This window comes from Colobus angolensis, unplaced genomic scaffold (assembly GCF_000951035.1).
Source record: "Colobus angolensis palliatus isolate OR3802 unplaced genomic scaffold, Cang.pa_1.0 Scaffold95, whole genome shotgun sequence".
NCBI classification, from domain to species: domain Eukaryota; kingdom Metazoa; phylum Chordata; class Mammalia; order Primates; family Cercopithecidae; genus Colobus; species Colobus angolensis.
Genome location: NW_012123487.1, coordinates 11,062,483 through 11,081,005, shown reverse-complemented (window position 1 = coordinate 11,081,005; position 18,523 = coordinate 11,062,483). Strand labels below are relative to the sequence as shown.

General features: G+C 38.3%; 1 protein-coding gene across 2 annotated transcripts in view; it reads left to right on the top strand.

The window, feature by feature from the left end:
- Positions 1-10,647: 10,647 nt before the first annotated feature.
- The window catches only part of UNC80 (unc-80 homolog (C. elegans)), a 230,726-nt gene continuing 222,850 nt past the window's right edge, over positions 10,648-18,523 (top strand). For both annotated transcript variants that reach the window (XM_011932342.1, XM_011932341.1), the window contains exons 1-4: positions 10,648-10,813; positions 11,746-11,794; positions 14,560-14,716; positions 15,922-16,223. In XM_011932342.1, coding sequence (XP_011787732.1) covers positions 10,722-10,813; positions 11,746-11,794; positions 14,560-14,716; positions 15,922-16,223 — 600 coding nt within the window. In that variant the 5' untranslated portion in view covers positions 10,648-10,721. The remainder of the gene's footprint in view (positions 10,814-11,745; positions 11,795-14,559; positions 14,717-15,921; positions 16,224-18,523) is intronic.

The following is an 18,523-nucleotide window of genomic DNA, read 5'->3' as shown; positions in this document are numbered from 1 at the left end:
TAACATATTCAGCCTTCACCTTTGGGTGGGGCTACTTACCTGCTTTTTCTACTGCACATTTATTTTGGATTCAGTTGGATTTAGGATGCCATGGTTCATTCTGTTTGCACATTAGAATCATCTGCAGAGCTTTGGAAAAATATTCAGAAGCTTGCCCTCCCACCAAAAAAATCTGATTTAATTGATCTGGGCTAGAACTCAGATGTTCATACTTTTTAAATTCCTCTGGCAAGATTCTAATAACTAGAATTTTGAACCATTAGTTTTGAGAAGCCTACCCAACCTCTTCTAGATACCTAGTTATTCAACATGAAGATTGATACGTGGCTTAGTTCTCAATGACATAAAATAATATTGATCCAGGTGCACACTACTTTGAATCATGAAACAGAAAAAGAGATGGGTCTTGGTATATTGGTAACTCAGAGGTGCCATGTGAAATGTCATTTCACAGAGGGACTTAGGAAAGCTTATGAGATCTTGGTTTCATCAATTGGAAGGATAATGCTGAAAATAAAGAAAACTAAAGTATTCCAAACCAATTAATATTTACTTGTGTTAGTAATACTGCCCAATCATAATCACTACTGTTATTCACTTTCAATGCCAGGTGCCCTCAATTAGTTCCTTGGTTCTATTAATAGATATTGCCTCTTTAAAAGAGGAAACACTAACTTTCAGAGTTTGATGATATTTAAAATCAAATCACAAATGCTTCTGCAGATCAGCTTCCCCTCCTTTGGGGAGAAAGTGCTTCCCATGATTATTCTGTTGGGTTTTCTGGAAGCAGACTCCTGGATACACTTGTGGGTACAAAAAGTAATAGTCATAATCACTGTGGAATGAGAAATTTCTCTATACTAGGGAGAGGTCAAGGTCTGAGGTCAGCACTACTGTCCTATGGCTGAGTCAAGGACAGAAGCTGCCATTCTGGGAGAGAGCACAAGTGAAGAATGAGTAATAAAGAGACAAGAGCAGCAGCAAGGAGGAAGTGCTTCAGCAAGACCTTCTCTCCCTATTTCACAAGGCAGCTTAAGCATTATAGCCTCTCTTCACCAATTAAGGTATTTCTGAAATTTCCAATCAGTCACACACAAACAAACATTTCATGAATAGAAAAATGTCAATAGAATATTTAAGTGCAAATGTTGCATTTCCACATTTTACAAGAATACACTTTTTAAAATAAACTATTTAATTTTTTATAAATTGGCTCCACTGAAGAAATGGTTTAGAAGCTAGGAAAACATGAATTGTAGTATTTTTTAACAGGTGGTAGTATAAAGAAGGTTTTTAAAAATTTTTGTCTATACTTCAGGGAAAAATTAAATTGATATGTTGTTTTCTAAAGGGCAGTTCAGCATTTTTCACCTTAATAAAATGAAGCCTTCTCCATTATGACATAATATGAAATGAAAGCTTGCACATCTTCATCATCATCATATGACAAACAGGATTAAAAATGTTTCAAATCATATTTGTGTCAAAGGAAAATGAATACTGGGTGACTCAAAAAATGTGGCTTTTAGCACCACAAAGCTTTTATACAATTAAACACTGAAAGATGTGATTGTCTATAAAACAAGAAACAAATTAAGGAGGTTTTAAGATATTGAAGTCTACCTGAAGTACAATATATACATTTCTTTCCGTCTTCTTAAATCTCTGTAGAAGAATAAGATTTTGTACTCCTGAAATAGACTGTGAGACAATTAATAGGAATCAGAGAACTGGTATAACTTTTTTCGGTGAAGCCTCTGAAATTAAAGTTAAAACGGATATCTGGCCAGTTAAAGAACTGACCATTCATGTTTTATGATTTCAAATATGTGAATCCTAAAATGGTGTCAGGAACTAGCATCTACCTCTGTACTATGCAGGCTTCAGTGAGTCATGTGCTTCAGGGATGTGTTGACTAATAAGCCCTAATAAGAAGTCAAGTGAAAAAAAATGTAAGTGCATTGGATTGCAATATTAAGACAGGATGGAAAAGAAGACTGAGTTACAGAGGAGTTCATTTGAAAGGCTAAAAGCCTATGTCATCATGTGAAAAGAATGTTACTAATGATATAGTAGAACAGGCACTGTTCCAAGTGCTTTATCTACATTGTAGTAATTTTAAAACTTTCCAAAATTTCTTTGATACTCCTCCTCATTGAGATTTGAGGTTTATATCCCTCCCTCTTGACTCTGGAGCCACTTTAGCGACTTGCTTATAACCAATAAACTGCAGCAGAAATGTTGCTATGTGACTTTTGAGACTAGATAAGAAAAGACTGTGCAACTTCCTTCTGGTTCTCTTGGGATGTTCACTCTGAGTGAAGTGAGCTGTAAAATGTCAAACCACCCTGAGACTGACACTTAGGAGAGGCCCTGTGTATTCACTACAGTGGACAGTCCAAGTTGAGCTCCCAGTTGTCAGCCATCATCAACTGTCAGCATGTGAGTGATTCATCAGCTGTACACGGTCCATTCAAATCTTCAAAATAACAACAGCCCCAGCCACATCTTACTGAAATCGCAGGAGAGACTCTAAACGTCTTGCTGAGATCTCCCAATTTCCTGATCCATAAATCGTGAGCACCACAAAATGGTTGTTTTATGCTGCTAAGATTTAGATGAACGATTTGTTATAAAACAATGGTAACCAAAATAGATTAACTCTAATCCTCATAACAACCTTACAAAATAGCTACTCTTATTACCATTTCTTGGATAAGGAAATTGATTCCCATTGATATTAAATGGAATTCCCAATGTTACATGACTTGTGGGCAGCAATGCTGATATCTGAACCTAGGTAGTCAGGCTCCAGGGTCATTTCTCTTAAGTATCTTGAAATGGATGTTGTCATCTCTGAATTTATGTGCCATTTCAGATCCTTTTGGCCTCACCTGTCTCTGGAGCCAGTCACCACTTCTTTCAGCTGCAGTCACCTCTACAGAGATTAATGCTAAGCGGACTCTTGCCAATTTCATCTTGCCTAATGACCCTGCTACTACTGTCAACTAGTGACCCAGAAATTCCCTATATTGATGGTAAGACATGAGATGCTGTAGTACTCTCTCTGAGCCCACACATATGTGTCCAGGCAGTGTGGAGGAGCTAACACCCCATAAAGCAAAATGTACCTCCAGAAAGAACTCTTCTCCTTTTCTTCTGTAGACAAACTCTCCTAAGAAGCAGTAGTTCCAAAAGTGGGCTCCTAGAAGGTAGTCTCCAGATCAAGTAATCAATTGCATTTGATATCAAGTAGTTCTCAGTCTGGTAATGCACCATCCTATTAGCTGTGCCTTCTTTCCCACTTCTTCTGCTTTTCTTCACTCCTGCCCCCTTAGATTGTACTCACCAATAAGAACTAACACATAGGCCAGTGTTTCAAGTCCTGCTTTTTGAGAAGCTTGGACCAAGATAATGTCTAAACATGTTTTTATTAAATTATTATGCCTATATATACCTAAAATATATAGCATTGTTTTGCATATTTTAAACTAAAATAAATGTTATTATACCATAAGATCATTTCACAAGTTGTTCACTCAACACTGTATTTTGGAAATTTCCCTGTGTAGCTATATGGAGCTCTAATTCATATGTGTTAAATGTTAAATATTAGGTTATTGTGTGAATATGTTACAGATAATTTATGTATTCTCTTGTATATGAATATGCATAGGATCCCTAGAATTCACTACTGAAATATTAGTGTAATGAACAATTATTGTTCTTCTTTTTTTGTGTGTGCATGTGGTAAGTCCTCCAGGGGCTACTTAGAAAGAGAATTGTTAGATTGAAGTACACAAATGTTGCAATTTTACTAGATATTTTAAAATTTGTTTCCAAATGATTTTATAAAGTAAATCCTTACTGGTACTTCTACAAATTCTTAACAAAACTCGGTATGAGTCTTTTAAAACTCATTTAATTTTGTAGAATTGGAAAATAGTGCATTGTTGGTTTTATTTCCCATTCCCAGATTATTATTGAACACACTGATTATTATTGAGGCTACTGATGAGATATGAGCATGTTACCATTTCTCATTTTTTTCACTTTTTGTCTTTGGTTTTTGATTTTGCAATAATTCTTAATATATTCTGGGTCCTAGTTCTCTGTCGATTGAATGTATTGCAAATATCTTTTCCCTGTATAGAATATCTATTTTTATTTATTATGGGTCCTTCATTGTAGAGACTACTTAATATTTTAAAAGATCTATATTTTCTTATGTAGCTTTAACTTTTTTTAGTCTTTTACAAGAAAAATTCAATTTATAAGAAACCAGGAGTTTAAATAATCTATTTATGTTTAAAATTAAGTTTTACTTTTCAAATTTAGGTCTCTAACTCATCTTAAACTTATTATTTGGTACAGTTTCACATAGAAATCTTATTTTTTTCTCAATAGAGACAACACATCCCACTGTGTCACGTGATTTTCTTAGATTTCATTGTTGGACATTTTATTCTTTTCTACACGTTAATTTTCTGTTCCTATGTTATTGTCACATTGTCTTAATTACTATACAGCATTATAATTCATCAAATAGTTTCTTCGTTTTCAAACCTATCTTAGCCATTTTTGATTCTGTACTTTCCTGTCTGAATTTTAAGAACAGCTTTTTAAGGTTGCATTAAAAATCACAAAAAGATAGATTTAAAGAATATCAAAATATGTCTGTATTAAAATGAGTCTCCTTCATTTTTGCAAGTCTTTATACCTTTAAACAATTTATTGTATTTTTTCCACAAAGGCATTAAATAATTTTTGTTAGACTTATTCCTGGTTAACTTACAGACTATTATGCTATTCTCTAGGCTTAACATAGCAAACTTTAAAACAAATAAATATGATATATTCAGAGAATGATGAATTTTATGAAGTAAAACACAGAAGAATGTAATAGAACATTTCTGGAACATGATAGGGTGGACTATTTCAGGCAAATTAAGAAATAGCCTCATATGAGGTGAAGAAGTTATAATTAGACTGGTGCTAAGCCACATGAAGATATGAAAGAAAAAATGCAATACAATGTCCTCAAGAAGCCAATGTGTACAGAGCAAAATGGAGCAGAAAGAGATGTATGAAATGACGTCAGAGCATGGAAAGCCTTATCAGCTGTTGTACAGAGCTTACATGAGTATAGGCCACGGGCTTTGCAGCTTTATTCTGGCACTGAGATATTACTGAGACTGTCATCTTTGAACAGATCAACTATTTGGGCTAAGGATGAACAAGACACATGGGATGTATCCACTTCCACATAGTAGGAATGACCCCAAGGTAAGTGTGCCCTTTGTAATCATGCTTCACCTTCAACTTCTAATGGGTTGCCATAGAGTAATCATCATACACTCCTGACTGATGCGTGATATAGCAATCATACTTCACCTTCAACTTCTAATGGATTGCCACAGAGTTATGGTAATGGTAGGCTTTTTTCAAAAACTGCTTTTATTAACCACTATGACTGTTAATATTATTAGTAGCTTTCATGTACTTACAAAGCATTCCAGATTCTGCCTACTGTAGCAATATTTTCCAAAACCCAGCCAGAGTTCTCCTCTGTTCAGCCTATCTGCCAAGAATATTTTTATACACATCTGGCAACTTGGAATCTGGTCACTATGAAAGTGTGCCCTTCCGTTAAAAAATGAAGATAACCTTGAGGGCTGACATACCTTTAGTTACACCTGTCTAGATCTTAGAGTTTCCTTTCACATGCTTCCTAAGGTCCAGTAACCAGTTTTCTCTCCTGGCTCAAGGTCACTACGTCACTGGGCACCATCACTGGGAAAGAGCCTCATCCAATCCAATGTCTTGCACAGTGAGATCGTAATAGCATGTAGTGATTACCGTAGAGCTGGTTCATTGACTGTCGTGGTGTAATTTACCACACAAATTCAGTTCTTAACTTTCCTCCAATAGTGCTTACCTGAATTCAAAATCAGACGTATGACAGAAGGCAGTGTAGATAAAGTATTTAGATAGGACAGGTTTTTTCTTCACACATGAAATATTTGGGGGTTTTCAGTGGGTACATGAGAAGTAAACCACAATGGTAATATTGATTCTTCACTGAAAAGTTATTTTAAAATCTGATATTGACAATGCTTATTATAATAGATTTTCCCTCAAGACTCACTGCCTCAAGGGAATTTGGGAATGGAAGGGGACGTTAGCTCTTCTTTATTTTTTACCATCAATGGAGTAATTCTTTCCTATGCCCTTGAGCAGTTTTCATTCACATGACTTACAGCACTTCGTCCAAACTCTCACAACTAACAATATGCAGTATTGCAGTAGAAAGTAGGAAGAGAGCTTTGAAGTCAGACTTCCCAGTTTCCTTCATTTATTGTATAACCTCAAGCAGGTTATAAAACCTTGCTATGTCTCAGTTTTCTCCTCTTTAAATATTGTTTTAATCGATTGGTGTGCTTAAAACAGACCTTGACATATAAAAAATATTCAATGTAAATTATCTGTACATTATCTATTAATATTTTTCTGAAAAATGCCCTATTCCTCTGCCTTCAAATCTCACTCTTAGAAAATTACCTTGTCAATTCCTTTACAGTTTATGTAGGACATTAAGCCTGAACTCTTCTATTCTCATCCTTCCCCTTTTCCTGTTAACTTAGCCTCTACCATTATTACTTTTTAATTTCCCATTGTAGGAATTATTCCTGCAGCCAGGGATGATCAATCCAACTATGCCTAAAATGCAGTCTCTTTCAGAGTCTTGTTTGTTAATTATTTCCCTCTCTGAATTATTCTTAGCATTCCTTTTTTTAATGACCCTCTATTTCTGGCCCATAAATATGTCCCAGTCTCTTAAAAAAATATGTGGTAGAGCCATTTGGAAGATATTTTGGCATTTTCTACAAAGCTTCTCATAGTCTTAGCCTACAATTCAGCTATTATGCTACTAGGTATTTAACCAAATGAGTTGAAAACTCACATTCACACAAAAACCTGCACATGAACACTTGTAGTAGCTTTATTCATAATTGCCAAAAATTGGAAGCAGCTGAGATGTCCTTCAATAGGTGAATGGATAAATAAACTGTGACATATACATATAATGGAATATTATTCAGCAATAAAAATAAATGAGCTATTCAGCTACCAAAAAACATAGAGGAAACTGAAATGTATGTTGCTCAGTGAAGAAGCCTGTCTGAAAAAGCTACATCCAATATGATTCCAATTATATGATATTCTGGAAATGGCAAAAACTCTTAAGACAGTAAAAAGATCAGTGGTGGCCAGAAGCAGGGAAAGAGACAGGGAAAGGGGTGACTTGATGGAGCATAACAGACTTTTAGGGCAGTGAAACTATGATAACTTCATGATGGATTACATTATTTGGCGAAATGTATAGAATTATATATTACAAAGAGTCAACTCTAACATAAACTATGGACTTTAGTTAATAATAATGCATCAATATTGCTTCATTAATAATAACAAGCATACTACACCAGTGCAAAACTGTTAATAACAGAACAGACTATGGCTAGAGGAAAAAGAGTGTTTATATATTGCAAAGCTGCCCTAAGAGATAAAGTCTATTAATAATATTATTAATATTTAAAAACTCAAGAAGATTCATATAAATCATTTCCCAGCAGCACCTAGGTTAGCATTTGTTTGAGTAATTGGAGGAAGGTGTGTGCATATAACAGGACATGGGAATCTTGGAGGCCGTCTTAGAATTAAGCCTATCCCACTATCCTATTCTATCCTGTCATCCATCAACAGCATTTTTTGTGACAATAAAGTTGATGTCCCCTACACTTCCAAATCGGGCCTTTCTTTTCTCTTTCCATTTATTTGCCTGGATTATTTTATACACTTCCAAGGTTTTAACTACTTTTTATACAATGTTAACTAAAAAATCATTCTCTTCTACCCAATTAACTCTTTTAAATCTCACACAAATATTTCTAGCTACCTCCATTTCAGATTTCCAAAAAAGACTCAAGGAAGACTCATGAATGCCATTGTATGCACACATAAAATAAGAACATGATTCTTCTTGTCAACTCTTTCTCTTTGAACGAGATCACCACTTACTCAGATGCTCAAAACAGAAAACTTGGAGCTTTTGCTGATATTTTTTGAAAGCTCAGTAGAGATCTGAGACTCTCTTAATTTTTTTTTTTAATTTTTATTTTAAGTTCAGGGGTACATGTACAGGTTTTTTACATAGGTAAACTTGTATCATGGGGGTTTGTTGCACGGATTTATGTATGTCATCACTCAGGTATTAAGTCTAGTACCCACTAGTTATTTTTCCTGATCCTCTCCCTACTCCCAGCTTCCACCCTTTGAAAGTCACCAGCGTGTGTTGTTCCCTTCTATGTGTCCATGTGTCCTCATCATTTACAAGTATTAACATTCAATCTTCACAACATCTCTATGGGGGAAGATATTCTTTGAAAATCTTAGCAGAGTTTTTTCACTTTCCCAGGATATTATATTTAGTCAATGGTAGGGCTAGAGCCAAAACTGTCTGGCTCAAAACCTAAGCTCTTGACCAATGTGCTATTTTTCTTTTCCTATACCCACTTGGTCATCACGTCCTATTAATTCTACCTCTGCAATATTCTTCAAACTCACCCCCTTGTCTGTAGTTGCTATTATGATCAGGGTTCAGGATCTCATAAAACATTTCTCTAGTCTCCATACTGGTGTTCCTTAATACAAGTCTTGCCTGTTTCAAACAATCCCTACATTCCTGTCATGTCATTCACACTTAAATGGATATGAAGTTTCTACTTCTCTGCTTAAAGGTCTTCTAGGCAAACTTTCTAGCCTGTCATAGAAAGTCTCCATCTGATTCCTACACATAATTTCTGCCTTGACCCTTTGTTCATAACTGAATCTGCATTCATCTCTCCCATGATTCTTTTCTCTTTTCATGTCTGTCTTCTCTTAATATTCAGACTTCCTTGTGAGCAAGAGTCCATGTAATTCCATATAGCTATAGGAGTATATAAATTGCACTCAACAAATATGCCTTGAATAAACTATATTTAGAATCTTTCTTTGTTTCAAGATCCATATTTGAGATCATAAGATCCATATTTTTGAGATTCATAATAAAAGATATCTTCAAGAAAGTAAATGAAGAATTTATTTCTATGGTGAAAAATATCAATATATACTATGTTGTTAATTATATATGAAATATTACATCTGTTGAGATTAGGACCTGGAGTCTGATTCTTCACTTCATCGATTACACAAATATCTTTGCTCTAAAAGATGAGGCCAGGCATGGTGGCTCATGCCTGTAATCCCAGAACTTTGAGAGGCCAAGGTGAGAGGATTGCTTGAGCCCAGGAGTTTGAGACTAGCCTGGGCAACATAGCGTGACCCCCCATCTCTACAAAAATAGAAGATTAGCTGGGAGTAGTGGTGCACACCTGTAGTCCCAACTGTTGGTGAGACTGAGCTGAGAGGATCTCTTGAGCCTGGGAGGTCAAGGCTGCAGTGAGTCGTGATCGCACTTCTGCACTACAGCCTAGTTGAAAAGTGAGATTCTGTCGAAGAAGAAGAAAGAAGAAGGAGAAGGAGAAAGAGAAGGAGAAGGAGAAGAGGAGGAGGAGGAGGAAGAAGGCAGGGGAGAAGGAGGAGGAGGAGAGGAATTGCAGGTAGTTACTATTCCGATTGCTTCACCCCACCTCACCCTTCTCCCTGGCCTACTTGTTTTACTACTAAATAATATATCTAACAACAATCCAAATATACTATATATATATAAACATTTAGGCTTTTGACTATTACAACTGAAGGAAAATGGTAGCTATCACTGTGGGCGAACAGGATCACCCAATTGCATTTAATGGACTGTAATAAACCACATTTCCTCACAGCATGATTCAAATGTTCTTCCTCAATTTGCAATTAACTGATATCCACAACTGGTTACTTTGGGAACTTTGTATTCCTGCTTTAAGAAAACAAACAAGGTTTATTTCTTGTGGTTATCATATAAAAATAACTTCTCACATCTGAGATATTTCAAGCTTCCTCTCACTTGCCAAGCTTGCCTCCCCTTCCTGGTTTACACTTTTAATAATTTTCATGTGTTCGTCTGGCTAAACCCTGGACTCCTGACCTCCTTGCTGGAGGTGAGAATGATGCCAGGGTTAGTGACTGCTCTGCGGTTCCCCAAAGCTCCTCCTACCCAGACGGTGACAGTTTGGATGCTGAGGTTGGAAAGCAGGACAGGGGACACTCCTGAGTGCAGCTCGGAGCGGGGAAAGCCGAATTCCAGGGGCTGAAGAGGCCACGCAGGGGACCAGCGCCTGCGATGCGGAGCGCGGACTTCTTGGGCCATACCCCTGAGGCTCAAGCTGCCCAGGATTGGCTTCTCCGGCAGTGCAGCCCGGCGCGGGCCGCTGTCCACAGTGGGAGGTGCTGAAAGCAGGGAGCGGGTGCGGGGGCGGCGAGGCGGACGGCTGCTCCGAGCGCCCCCCTCCTCGCTCCGCGGCTCCTCCAGCCCTCCCCTCCTCCCGCAGCCATGTTCCACGCGCGGGGAGGGGTGGGGGGAGGGGAGAGGCACGGGGGATCAGGGCGGAGAGAGCCGGCTCTGCCTCGGGGAAGGAGGGGATGAGAGTTGGGGGGAGCAACGGGAGGAGGCGGCGGCGGCGGCTAGCGAGGAGACAGAGCTGGGTCCTGCAGTAGGACTCCCGGGAGCCACCATCATGGTGAAGAGGAAGAGCTCCGAGGGCCAGGAGCAGGACGGCGGCCGTGGCATCCCCCTGCCCATCCAGACCTTCCTGTGGCGGCAAACCAGGTGAGGGGCGCAGAGGGCGCGCCGCGGGCCGCCCTGGGCTGGGGGCGCTCCCGGGGCCGCCCGGGTCGCCGCCGCCGCCACCGCCACTGCTGAGGCCGCGCCACAGCCTGCAGCTCCCTCTCTGGGGCTGGCAAACAAGCCCTCTGCACCCGCTTAAAAACACGCATTAAAATATGTGTATATATATATATATTTCAGTGAAGTTTGACGACAAGCAGATTGGCAGTTGTCGAATAAATGTATACATTATTTTAAGGGGTGGGAGGGCAGAGAGCCTGGGAAGAGGGGGCGGGGAACTAGGAAAGATAATTATGACTGGTTGTGCTTCTGCGTCCAATTCCCCCTCCGTCTCCTGCTGTAATTCTAGCCCGGTGACCTGTTGTTTTTCCAGCTCCTGTTTGGCGAATATCTGCTATGCCCACTTGTTAACCATTTTGCTCAGATTACTCTCCCCAGTTAAAGCTCCTGAGGATCTGTGATAAGCGACCCTGCCCCCTAACCCTGGAAAGGCCTCACACCTATTCCAATAAACATAAAAGGTTTTTTTTATTATTGTTATTTTAGAGATTTATCAGGTAAGAAATTAGATTCTAGAAATCGTGACCCACAAGCCGTGTTCAATTTTCAGTTTTTATTATGGCTGTACACATAAGTAATGCACCACTTCTGACCACTGACGATTTAAAATCTTAAAAGTCTTCAGAATAAGAGTGGATACCAAAAACCGAGATCCACTTCTCTTTCATATATGCAATTACACGCGTAAAAGAAAATGTCATCAGCTGTTCAACACCTGCTCATTAAAAAGCTATAAGGAAGCATGAAATTTGAATTTCATAGCACCCTGTCTTATTCATTGAAAAATATGTCACAAGGATGCTTTAATAATAATTTTACTTATGTTTATTAACAGATATCTATTAATTTTTCAGTGCATTTTTGAGGCCCAAACTGGGGAAGCAATATGAAGCTTCTTGTGTGGTATGTGATTTTCACCATTTAATAATTATTTCCCTATTCTGTGTGGTGGTTTGAACCCAAAGACAGGTGTTAAATCAAATGGACTATATATATTAATTCACTTGCCAAATATTATTGATCACCCACTGTGTGCCAGGCACAATTCTCTGTGCTGGAACAGAGCAATGATAAAAACAAATAGAGTGTTTACATCCTAGTAGAAAGGGGACAAGCCACAAACAAATAAGTATATACATAGTAAGCCAGATGGTGGTAAGCACTATGGAGAAAAATTAAGCAAAAAGAGATACTAGGTAGCACTAGGGAGGGGAGTTTTGTAAGCAATGGATAGATAAGGCTTACCTATCTATTAATGTGAACCTTGGCCAAAGACACAAGGGGAAGAGAGGGAAGGACAGCTGAGGGAAGAGCAGAGGAAACATGTTAAAGGAAATTAGCACCTACTGGGGAATGAGTGAAAGGGTGGGGAGGGATCCAGTGGTAGAAGACAAGGCAGAGAGACAACAGAGAACCAGGTGGTGGAGGGTTTTTTTGCCCCCTGCAAGAGTGAAGTCGAATCCTTAATTAACAGAACTGATACTTATAGTGGAAGTTCATATGATAGAGTACTTGTGAAAGAACTACTTGAACAAAATATATGCATCTCTGCACTTTTATGTCTTGCATATGTTCTCCAGTTCTAAAAATGAATAATATAATTGTGAAAATAATACTGCTAATATTTATACAAAATAAAATGCATTTGTCCTGAGATTCTAAGGGAATCTTATATCCCCATAAATTCTCATTTTACAAATTGAGAAAATAAGACATGAAATCATGAAGCAAAATTGAAATGGACTTTTCACAGCCTTCATTAATATTTGGAGCTTACCTAAAAGTCTTTACATTGCATATATTACAACCTAAAAATGGAAACCTACCAATTTGGATATTGCCATGCATATTTACAAATAGCTACATGGATGACCTTGTGGTAAGGAGCTCTGAGATGTGTTAGGGCAAAAAATTCTGATGGAAGCCAACTGGAAAGTTAAACACATACCTGCCCACTCAACGTAGGAATTTGTTTCGTTGCATCTCCTGTCTTTCAATGTGGTCACAAACACATTTTTTTAAAATATAACTTTCTTATAAGGACCTTTTAATGGAATTTGTTGTTGAACTTAGCTTGTTGGAGTAATTTGACACTTGAAATCTCAGACTTTCTTAACCATGCTGACAATTATACTAGCTTAAAATAATCCCGACTTTTCTCTGTTCTTGGCACAGATATTTCTGACATTTTTAATGTAGTCACACAATATCAAATAGTAAGTTAAATTAATGGATGGATAGATAGGGATAGAGATACATAGATCTCAATATAGAAAACAATTTCCCAAGTTTAAAAAAAATATTAAAAGTTGCATTAGTGACACTTAAGGAGAAACTGACATTACCCAGAACACTCTGAGATTATGAAATGCATAACTCATCCTCTACAGTATAGTCATTAGAGTGTATAGATTCTTTATAATCTTTTAGTCTCTAATATACACACCCTTAATGCTTAGATACCTGAGGACTGGTGAATTTTATAATATTTGTATTTATATCACCAATGTATCTAAAGGACTTTATCTAGTTTCTTAAAGCAAAATATTACATCTCTCATTATGCTCTTTGCCAAAACCTCAGTGTGCCCTTCATTATAAAGGTGAATGTTTTATTTTTCTTTTTTTGAATCAAAAAGTAAAAAGTTTTCTTTGGAAATCTCTGTAGTAAGCCATATTAGGATACCTGTCTTTCTCATAGGTATCATAATAATTCTAGTAATACAGTTTGAACACTTGGTACTTGTATTGTGATTATTATATAGAACATTTATATAATTTTCTTGACTGGGGCATCAAGTGCCAATCGTGTTCTTGCAAGGCAAACGTTTATTAAATTTATTCTAATATTTGGTAACTACATTTTCTCCAACATCTTACAGTGATATTCTCTCCTCCCTCAAAAGAAAAAAAAATAATTGAGTAGGTCAGAGTTGTTACTTGTTCTGGAGTGCTACACTCTCTGATACTCTCTGAGTATCTCTGGCAAGGATAGAAAGTTTAATAACCAGCAAAGTAAAGATGGCTTATTTTCCTCCTCCCTCCCTCCTTCCTGCTCTCCCTTCCTTTCTTTCTTTATTCCACAGATATATTAAGTATCTTTTATTGTTCCAGGCATTAGGTAGAGAGTGTTCTGTGCCAGGTCATTGCTAAGCCATGAGATAAATCAGGGATTCCAAAATCAGAATCCTTGAAAAAGTTGTATCTTAGTTAACACCAGTTGAAGAAATTTATATAAATTCTATTTCTCAAGACACTTTGACAAAAAACTCATTTTGGTCTGCAGTTGTGACAGCCTTTTGGATGACTCAGCAACATTTTATAAAATATACATCCAAAAATCTCATGAGGTTAAATGTTTTGTTCCTGTTTGTTAGAGGAAGCTTACTTTAACAGAAATAAAAATCGTTTGTTAATTCAAGCCATTTACTTTGGCTCAAAAGCCTACAAATGGGTAGATAACAGAAAATTATTACTGACCCATTGCACATCAACATATACAAGAAAATGCAATGAGTTCTCCCTAAAGAATTTGGTCCAGTAATTTGCACCTTTGAAGGGATACAGTACCTTGCTGTTCATTTTTTCACTAATCAGAATCTTCAGTTTCTTAGTTTACATGGTTTTGGATTTTGGCTTTTCTTATTGTTTTTGTTTTTGAATTTACAGTCCTTTGAGCGAGTGTTGGTAGAAAACAAGCTGCATGGCCTCTCTCCAGCTCTCTCTGAAGCCATTCAGAGCATTTCCAGATGGGAACTGGTGCAAGCTGCTTTGCCTCATGTCCTCCACTGCACTGCAACCCTGCTTTCAAACCGAAACAAGCTAGGTTGGTGCCCTACATTACTTCTTTATTGCATGTCATTGCCCTTTGTGTTCAACACTCATCATAATAACCTGTATTGAGTAGTATCTGTTTTCTCAAGCACTGTGCATACATTATCTCATTTAATTATCACAAAATCCTCCTCACACTTGTACTATCATTATTTTCGTTTTACCAGTAAAGAAACTGGCTGTCTTGTTTTTAATTTTTTAATTTTACAAGTAATATATGAATATTTTCTCCTCTTAAACATTAAAATATGCTAGATGTGGTGGCTCATACCTGTAATCCCACCACATTGGGAGGCCGAGGCAGGCGGATCACCTGAGGTTGGGAGTTCAAGACCAGCCTGGTCAACATGGTGAAACCTCGTCTCTACTAAAACTACAAAATTAGCCAGGTGTGGTGGTGCACACCTGTAATCCCAGCTACTCGGGAGGCTGAGGCAGGAGAATCACTTGAATCTGGGAGGTGGAGGTTGCAGTTAGCTGGGATCACACCACTGCATTCCAGCCTAGGCGACAAAGTGAGACTCCGTCTCAAAAACAAACAAACAACAATATCAACAAAATTAAAATATTAGAGGTAAGCTAAGACCTTCACCTGCCCAAGATGAGTCCTAGCCAAGGTCATCCTTTTTGTTCTCTTGGTTTCTAAAGCAACCACTCTCATGAACTGGGCATATTTGCCTCAGACATTTTCCAACTTTGTAGTACTGTGTGTGAGTATGTGTGCACATGTGCATAAGAACTATTTTTTAGAATATTTTACAGATTGCTATTCTCATCTGGCAATGTGTCCTACCCATGTACCCCACGTTAGTGTACATACTCTTCTCCATCTCATTTCCTCCCCGTGTTTGAGCCTCTGCTCAAATATTACTTCGTAGAGGGACCTTTCTAGGTCACATTGTCTAAACTAGGATCGCTTTTATCTTCAGAGTCTATATTTTTAACCACTATGCTACCTATTTGGAAATATATTTGGGTACTTAACTGAAGAAAAGTGATTCAGCAGTTTCTGCCCCCATGGTAGCATATCATTCTGCAGAGATTACAGCCAGTAGGGGAGTCCAAAAAACAAGAATGAACCCTGCTAGCAGTGATTGTAAGAAGTGTAGAGAAAGCAGGGATATTCTTCCGAGACCCAATGTTGAAACTCTGGTCACAGAGTTTGCCTTAACCTGCCTGTGTAATTGTCCCATGCAGGCCACCAGGATAAATTGGGTGTTGCTGAGACAAAGCTCCTTCACACTCTACACTGGATGCTTCTGGAGGCCCCCCAGGACTGCAACAATGAGCGATTTGGGGGTACAGACCGAGGCTCCAGCTGGGGTGGAAGCAGCAGTGCTTTCATCCACCAGGTTGAAAACCAGGGTTCTCCAGGGCAGCCTTGCCAAAGCAGCTCTAATGATGAAGAAGAGAACAACCGAAGGAAGATCTTCCAGAACTCCATGGCTACCGTGGAGCTCTTCGTGTTTCTGTTTGCTCCCCTGGTACACAGGATCAAGGTAAGCAGAAACCCAGTGTTAGAGCTGGAGTGGGTGGAGATGTGGTGATGGTAGACTTCAAATGATATTTCCATATTTGGTTGGGCATGTCTTTATATGACCTTACAGCAAGTCAAGGCATGGAGAACTTTATTTCTGTGTTAAACTACTGAACATTGCTTCAAAAACACAAATTTCCACATAGCTTTTACCTACTTAAAAAATCTTCAGTGGTTCTCCCTCTGCCTCACAATAATGCCCAACAGATTAAACATAAAATAAAAGATAAACTATGACGTAGGGTTTAAATTGCTTTCTCGATTTATAGACTATTGGTCCCTACTGGCCACCTCATGATCCAGCATTTGAAACCATGGCAGCCATTCCCTGAATATGCCCTTGCTGATTGCTGTACTCTGCTTTTGCCCCTCTATTCCTGTCATAATGTTCAAACTGCAACTTTAATGTCATCTTTAACATGAAGCTATTCCTTAGACCTCACCATCTAGACTTCATTACTACTTCCTTTGCATTTTTATAGCACCTTGTAACTACCTCTCTTATAATACAGTGTCTACATTTTAGTGGGGTGCAGTGGCTCACGCCTGTAATCCTAGAACTTTGGGAGGTGGAGGCAGGTGAATCACTTGAGGTCAGGAGTTCCAGGCCAGCCTGGCCAACATGGCAAAACTCCATCTCTACTAAAAATACAAAAATTAGCCAGGCGTAGTGGCGCACACCTGTAGCCCCAGCTACTCAGGAGGCTGAGGCAGGAGAATCTCTTGAACCTGGGAGGTACAGGCTGCAGTGAACCTAGAACATGCCACTGCACTCCAGCCTGGGTGACAAAGTGAGACTGTCTCAAAACGAAAAAAAGTAAGTTTTAACTTGTTGTGTTCTATAGACTTTTAGACAGTTGGGTATAGCCTAAGAATTGCTTTTTAAAATATTTTTAAATGCTTAAAATACAAAACATAGGATTACATGGAAACCAGTTATCTCAAAATACAATCATGCCCACTTGGAGGAGACAATATAGTTTGAAATCACTGTGCCACCACTTTTTAGCTGTGTGATTTTGTTGATATTACTTAACCCCTCAGTTGCTCTAACACAGGGTGAGTATATGTAAGACACGCACTGCAGTTCCAATGTGTGAAAAGAAATCAAGAACTATTTGTTACTTGTGTGAATGAATAAATTAACAAATTTCACTTAAGTGCTAAGATAAGAATTGATATGTTCATCTACTCTTTAATAGAATATTATAATCCAGTAAATGGATCAAGTTAACTGTGGTTCAACTTAGCAATGTATTTATGAAGGTGGTTCTGAACATTAACAGTCACCATAAAGGGAACAGACTAGAGAGTATTTTCATTCATTTTTAGTTTCCTAAAAAATTCACTTTCCATTAACTCTCCCCATTGCTAGGAGAAATAGATTTGAAACTACCTATAAATTCCCAAAATGTAACAGATACACTGATCGCATTGCCTGCCCATCAAACATACTAAACTCTTTAGGTGTCAAGTCAAATTAAACTGCCATTTTAAAATCTCTAGCTTTCCATTTTAAAGTATTTTATACAGGTGATACTTAGTAAGAAGCTCTGCTTTAATAGGGACTGTCCACCTGGCCTGTGAGCCCTGCAGGACCTACCCCTGCGCACCTCCTGGGCCTCAACTCCCTCTGTCTCACTGGCCTTTCTCTCATTCACTAACCACCTTCAGGCTTGTGGGAGGCTCACGCTCAAACTTGACAAGTGCATTTTTGTGTTCAGATCCTTGCACTGTTTTTTTCAGCTTGAAACACTGACCCTACCTTCTACACTCAGATTTTCACATGGCCCTGTACTTGTCATTAGTTTACTCACAACTCAAATGGCAACACTTCAGAAAGTACTTTCCTGGCTACTCTCGAGCAACTAGCAAGCTATCCTACATTTTTTTCCTTGTTAGCACTTACCAGAAGCTGGAATTATTTATGTATTCGTCTGCATGTTTGTTGCCCTTCAGCCTCACTGAACAGAGATCCTTGAGTGAAGGGAGTCTGCCTTTCCTGATGACAACTGTATCTCTAGTGTCTCAAATAGTGTCTGTCATATATGAGGCTCTCAATAAATATTTAATGACTGACACACTGAGTAGACTTGTCATTATCAGAAGCTGATCCAGCTGCTAAAAACGGCATATTTAGAAATGAAGCCATTAAAATGGAGAGGACAGGAAAGAAGTCTTCTTAAAAAGTAGCCCCCAAAAGATGTTTATATGCTGACAAATATCACCTGGAAAAATGTGGGAATATAGGAGTGCCCAGGG